This window comes from Ceratina calcarata, unplaced genomic scaffold, assembly GCF_001652005.2.
Source record: "Ceratina calcarata isolate Rehan_Ccalc_2016 unplaced genomic scaffold, ASM165200v1 scaffold576.2, whole genome shotgun sequence".
NCBI lineage: Eukaryota > Metazoa > Arthropoda > Insecta > Hymenoptera > Apidae > Ceratina > Ceratina calcarata.
This window is the reverse complement of record NW_017176973.1, coordinates 2,341-9,390: the sequence shown is the minus strand read 5'-3', so window position 1 is coordinate 9,390 and position 7,050 is coordinate 2,341. Positions and strand designations below refer to the sequence as shown.

Here is a 7,050-nt window from a genome sequence, read left to right as displayed (position 1 = left end):
ATATAGAAATTATAGATCTCATCGAGCTCTACAAAAAAGGTCGTATGCAATTTTCCCGTATCTCCAACGGTTTAAGAGTTATTGGCCAAAAACGAAAATTTGGAAGAAATTGAAGGGGTACCCCTTGGAAAAATCTCGGAAAAATCGAAAATTTTTTGTTGTTGTTTATTATTAGCAATGTTTTTCCGATGTCTGATTTCTTTTTAAAAAATGCGTTTCTACAGTGCATAAACGTTTGGGATTGACTGTATAGCCAATACATCCTTAATGAATCAATCAAAAGCATGAGAAGACACATCAAGAGTTCGTGTTGGAATTTATCTACAATTGCTTTTTCATGGATTTTATTTTTCTCATTATTTAATTCTTAGATTTTATGAAATTCAAGTATACGCAACTTTATACAAAAATACAAATAATTGTATCAAATCATGGACAATTTTTTATGAATTGATTTTCTGTTGAATGTAACGTTCTACTCTTTTTGAGCAACATAATTGCCATTTGATTTTTCTGTATAGTTTTGTTATTTGAGCTTCAATGAGTTAAGCTAGAAACGAATGGTTATTAAAGTTTATAAGCAATTGATCGACTTCTTTTTTTTTTAATCGTGTATTCGATGGCAGCTTGTCAATTAAGCAAACGTGAACGGAAGTTAGTTGAAGGGCTATCTGTTCCAGAAAAATAGTTTTATACGTCGCAACACGCAATTTGACTCCGCGACGTCTCTCCTTGCCTCGTCAAGTGCTGTAATGGTACTCGAAAAACAATCACTTGTTTGTTCGGTAGTTTGATTTCGTCAATTTTGATTCCGTTTAAAAGGCCTAAGAATTATGTTCAAGCATTTGATTCATTTTATCAACGTGATAAAGACGTGAAACATTTTCATATAAGTATTTATATAATTAGAATTAATACAGCTTTGATTGTATTTAGTTTATATATAAAGAAAGAGAAATATCCATAATTTTAAAAGAGTATCTCTTTCACCTTTAAAAAAATATGTATATGTGCGTTTTTTGATTTTCGGTCTTGATACACCTTTAGAATCGTGGAATTTAATAAATTATGAAGGAATGTAAATAAAATACATTTCATATTGCATTTCATGTCACACCATCATATAAAAACTGATAATTCAATGGTTTTAATTAAAGAAAAACTTAATCGAACATCTAGATTTTTAGAATAGAGATTGCAGAATTTTGATTCAGCTTTGTTTTACTCCTTCTAAGTTAAAGAAGCTTACGTTTCCTTTTCTGGTATCAGTACAGCACCGGACGGCGTCCATTCTCGGGAGAGATATCGTCTTTTGGCACGAAAAACCTTGGCCGTAAACGTCGTTTTTCGAGCCAGATCACGGCGATCCGACGACGTAAGGAAGTCCGTTCGTTCGCGGCGCAAAACAGGGCCCGGGAAAACGGCGGCTCGTGTAAAAAGTGTTGACAAAGAGAAAGGAAAGAAGAAAAGAATACGCTCCTTCGTCCTCTCTCGGCTCGGATCGGCGCGAACTGGCAGTGATAGGTACTTAATAATGCGTTTACACAGTATCGTTAAACCTATATGTATATTCACACGCACGGGCACACACGACACTTTCTCTCTGCCGCTTATTCTCGTTCCGCTTTCGTTACACACTTTCCAATAAACGTCTATACGTATGTATATTTATATTTATATTTTGTATATATATATATTTATATTATTTATCACACACGCAGTACTCACGCATCGATGTGATTATACACCATCTCCACGATTAAAAAACGTATCGTGACTCCAGTGTTGGGATTTGTTTTCGTTCCCGTTGTACGCATTCCTTCACGCAACGAAATTTCTATCCATTCTCGCGAGATCCAGAAAATAGTGTTCGCACCGGTGTACATCGATCTGTAACGAACTGTAATCTGTAATAAATCTTATACAGCTGTCGCGGTAATAATAATAATAACGATAGTAGTGTCACGTTGCAGTCGACCTGTCTCCTGCTTTCCATATGGACCTCTCTTCTTGTTTGAACTTATTCTCTCGACGATATTTCCACTGCTTCTCTCTCGATTTTTCTGCAGTTACTTGTTCGTTCTCTTTAAGTAATTTTCGGTCGACCTGCATTAATACACACTTCCTCGCAGATTGCGTGTATGCATATATAAACATGTACGCGTGTCGCGTGTGTGGGGCTCAATCTCTCTTGTTCACTCACTCTCTTACGGAAATGGCAGTTGAGTGTGTCAGTTTCGAGTTGCTGGTTGCACATGCACCCACCCCAGGACCATCGAATTCTACTATCGAATTTCGCGACCTGTTCTCGTCGCCAGTGGCCGGTCGTACGCGCTGTCGTTTACCTCCACTCCTTTGATTCGACCTCGATCTCGATTTCGATTACAACGTATGCATATATACAATGTACAAACACGACCGGCCACGAGGATTTATTCCCGCACCGTTTCACCTTTCCACCTGAATGTATTCGGATAGGAAAATTCCTCGCTGACCAGCCGTGATACGGCTCTCTCTCTCTCTCTCTCTGTCTCTCTTTCTGCGTTTCTCTCGAGTGACCCCCTCGAGTCAATCGGTCCCGGTTCGCTGTGGGAACAAAAAATCGTTTCAGGAGGACTCGGTCGAGTCCGGACGTCGTCGACGATCTCAAATCACGTGTGGCAGTACGATTCGAGGAACTTGAAAACGCGAACGGTGGACGACGTCCGATAAAAAGGACTTCCCAAAATCCGTGTACGCGGAACCGATTTGAAACCGAGGATGGCGTCGAGAAGGCGAGTGTCGCGGATATTCGACTAGCGGCAAACGCGTTGCTCAGGATTGTTGGATCGTCGTTCGGATCTCGTCGGGCCGTCGATCGTCTCGGCGGCGATCCGGTCGGCCGGCCCGCAAGAAGGGCAGGAGCTTTCCGTGCTCCGTGCTCTGGTTTCTGGTTGGTTCCGTGCTCGGTTTACGTGATGTACTCGGGCTTGTAGTCGCCGGGACGGCCGGACCAGACGCTCGGCGAGGCCGGTATCCAGGGCACCGCGACGTCTAGCATCGTGATGCTCGGCCTACGGAGGAACGGCGAGAACCGCAACTTCTTCGGGCTTTTCGGCGGCGACTCCGCGAAGGTCACGCTCCTCCGTGCCGGTCTCCTCGGCGGCGGTGGCGGCGGCGTAGGCAGGGCCACCGTCAGCGGCGGCGGTGGTGGCGTGGGCAGGGAGATGGCGGGCGACTCGCCTGGGCTCTCCTCGTAATTTATACTTGGGTATGCGTATTGCTGTGTACTTGGTCGCCCTCCGTATTCCCAATCGCGTTTGCTGGAGCGTAGTACTGGAAATCCAATGGTCGCGCGTTAGGCGTGCCGTGTTTCTGCACGGTGAGCTGAAAGTCGAGGTGCGTATCTCGTGTGGTGGTGCTCTCGTTTGTGAGTGAGTGAACTGCGGACGGGTTCCACGCTACTGTGTACTGCTCGTATAAATACAGTGGCTCGTGCGATTCATCAAATTTAAATAGAGATTAACAATTATCTTCGGTGCTTGATCAATGTCATGAGCCACTGGGATAAATCATAGCAATAAAGACCTGTACTGTGTGTACTATGTTAAACGAAATAATTATTTGTAAGGTTGTCATTGTATAACATGTATTAATAGGTTTAATTGTGAAGTTTGAAAATACTAGGAAAATGCTATCTACGTGTGTNATTTATTAATGTGAAGCCATTGATTGAAAGTAGTAAGTATGAAAGCTCGTCGAAAAGTTGAACACGTAAATAGATAATGAAGACAAGAGTCGAGTGTTTAATCAAAAGAATGTGGAAGACAGACGGTGAATAAGAGAGTGTTTTGAGCACGTGAGAAAGTAGGAGAGAGAGAGAGAGAGAAAAATAGACACGACGAACGTATATTTTGAACGATACGACGCGGCGGGACGTTTTTAAAATTAAGAGCTAAGAGTACTCATACTCACTTATGGTCCCGGGAAAGGCGCATGCATCCTCCGTCTAACTCTGCAGTCCGTACCACTAGAGAAAAAAACAAAAGTAGAACGAAACGCGCAAACCGAGCAAAAATTACGTCTCCTGCATTCAATCGAGTTACGAAGTGAAAGATGGATAGAGAAAATCGAAGAGGTATAGATAGAGAGAAAGTATTATAAAAGAGCGCAACACATCCAGCCAGACGCACATCGCACGCATGTACGTATAATATATATATATCTATCTATCTATCTATCTATCTACCTACCCATATGTATCTATCTATTTATACATAATATATCTGTTCGTATGTATATATGTACTTATTTATTCACATATACATATGTCTATCTATTTATATATATGTATATTCTACTTGTCGTTAGACACATATGCATGTAAAATCTATATACATATCTCGTATGTATATACGATATATAAGTAAACGATCGATCGTTGTTCTTGGGTCGATCATGCCGCTGAAACAACCTTCGAGAATCACGTCCATGTTCGAAATTCTCGATACCCGCTCGCTTCTCAATCACAATATGTATGGGCGTACGCCGAACGTATACACGCTGCTAACTGCATGCCAAACATACTCTATTGTACGCCTCTATGCATACATGTACATACTATGTAATATGTATATATTGTTCGTTGCATTACACGAGTATGCACAATGCACAGCCCGTCTCTGACCCGCCGCGCTACACGGACGTGTACTACGCGACACGTTGAGACCGTTGGTTAGGGGCGTACAGGAAAAAGAATAAAAACGTCCCTCGTACGGAAATAATGATTTCCTTTCACCCCCTTGCGTGCGGTTGTGAAGTAAATATGGGGCTGTACGATTTTATTCAATTTTCTGGCTGCGTGACCCTCGCCAACGCGATTCTACGAGCTTGTTAACGCTTTTTAGTAACCGCGTGCGATCGATAACAGCGATTTAAGGGCGGGAACGAGTTTTGATGCCACTTACCCGGCCGTTGTCGAAATCTCGGCCGCCACCGATCGTCAGTCGGGCTTTCGCTTTCATCGCGTCCGACAACGGTATCTGCAAAATCGCGAGTTAAACGAATAGAATTTTTCTTAAGCTTCTTTTTATAGTGCACTATACTGGAACGTGATTAATGATTAGTAATAGGACAGTGTTCCTTAGGTAGGGGGGGTTAGTGTTACTTATTTTGTTACCTTCGCTCTTGTCGCTTCTGTATGGGATTTGTAGCAGAATTCTAGTAACGCGACGGCCAATGCTAGGAGTAAACCACCGATCAGGATGTAGAATATTCCTGCCACGTTGCTCAGCGACAATTCGTTCCTGGAAGCGTCTTGCTTGTCACCGTGCCTGCATTCCGTTCTGTCGTACCACCATCGGTTTACCAGTTTCGTCAGTTCACCGTTCTCTTTCAATGACAATACTGCCAAATTTATGGGATCCCTGCAACAACCGAATTGATATAAGATAAAATAAAAATATAATTAGTTTTAAAAATTCTAAATTATTTTAATTATTATAATTGATAGATTTAATATAATTATTATAATTGATAGATTCTAATTATTATAATTGATAGATTTAATATAATAGACAAACAAGAAATTAGGAAGAGTATTATGAATTTATTTATCTTCTGATTTAAAGTTTTATACATTAACTAAAACGATGATAAAGAAAGCAGAAAGCGATTGTGTCTTGAGTGAATGTAATAAAATCGACATGTATCCGTTGAATTACAAATTGAATGTTAACCGGGCAAGGTGTGGGATGTTCAACGAGATTGAATTGGTTTGTTAAGAACGGGTGGTCTCCTCCCTTAAGCGGTAATGATACGGAAAAACGGGCGTAGGTTGTACGAGTTTTTCTATGCTAATTGCACGGAAGATCGTCGCGTGTTTTGAAAAGGGGGACAGACGGAATTTGAAATTAGGGCAGGCGAGGTGTTTCGCTTCTTCCTGATAGCTACAAAACCTCGTTAATTACGCTTTCATATTGAAGAAATAGGTCGAACCTGAATTTCCATTCAATCCGCGTTACGTTTACTTTAATGCGCCCTGAGTGGCGAACACCCTTCGTGCTCTTTCAAGAATTATTGAAATTTTTTGTTCTATCCTGTACAATAAATCGATCTTCTGAATCATACGTCATATCATTCTCAGAGAATAAATGAATTTCATAATATTTATCACAGTTCTTGAATCACAAATATCTTTTTTTACCATTATGTTTCCTAATATTTTTCATGAATGTATTTAAAGATCGTTATTAAAGTAATAGAAGATAATAACATGAGTTAAAAGTGAAAACCAATAATACAGACATAATTAAAGAGAAGAAAAATTAATATGGAAATAAAACAATGATTACTTTAGGGGAGATCCCAGTGGCGTGGCAACACCGAAACCTTTGGCATCGAGATTTCTGCCGACCTTCATCGTGTCACAAGGCTCCCTCTCATTTATGTACTCGTTCTTTGGGCTTTCAATCAAAAGAGCGTACTTCCCTTTGCTCGTTCTCACCCTCCGTATACCTTCGTCGTACGTTTTCACAAACACGTGCTTTCTAGAATTCATGAACTCCCACATCTTACTATAAAGGCTAATTTGCGATTTCTGTACAAAGAAGGAAACAATAATTTATTAATATATCTTTCGTATTAATTATGTGCTCGTAATTGTTTCATTAAATTTAATACTGTGATACGTACGCGAAAAAAGTCCCAAGTTGATCCATGAGATAGCGTGCCGTATTGCACTTCCGTCTGGGAAGCCAGGTCTTCCGGCGAGTTAATCGGTGCGACCATTCTTTCGACAGTTAAAAACGCGGCTAAGTTGGCAGTGTACGAGGAGATGAGAATCAGCGTGAAAAACCACCAGACGCTGCCCACTATTCTTCCCGATATTGATCTGTTAAATAAAAAGTGGGAGATAAATATTAAAAAGAAGTACGATAATCAAATAGGAAGTTGTAATGTAATCAACAGTCATAGAAAAATAGGACAACTTTTATAAGATATAATTTAATGAATTGCATATTTTGTTTAAAATCTGATATTAGGAATAACAATTGACAACTACATGAATAT

At 40.5% G+C, this 7,050-nt stretch overlaps 1 protein-coding gene across 2 annotated transcripts in view; it reads right to left on the bottom strand.

The window, feature by feature from the left end:
* Positions 1-3,147: 3,147 nt before the first annotated feature.
* Positions 3,148-7,050, bottom strand: part of LOC108629556 (glutamate receptor 1-like) — a 6,005-nt gene continuing 2,102 nt past the window's right edge. The window contains exons 3-8 of one of the 2 annotated variants that reach the window (XM_026817407.1): positions 6,673-6,871; positions 6,333-6,577; positions 5,159-5,405; positions 4,947-5,021; positions 3,955-4,009; positions 3,227-3,315 (exon numbers count right to left, since the gene is read on the bottom strand). In XM_026817407.1, the coding sequence (XP_026673208.1) occupies positions 3,989-4,009; positions 4,947-5,021; positions 5,159-5,405; positions 6,333-6,577; positions 6,673-6,871 (787 nt within the window). In that variant the 3' untranslated portion in view covers positions 3,227-3,315; positions 3,955-3,988. Of the gene's footprint in view, positions 3,316-3,954; positions 4,010-4,946; positions 5,022-5,158; positions 5,406-6,332; positions 6,578-6,672; positions 6,872-7,050 lie in introns of both variants that reach the window. The other variant, XM_026817406.1, reaches the window with a different exon arrangement.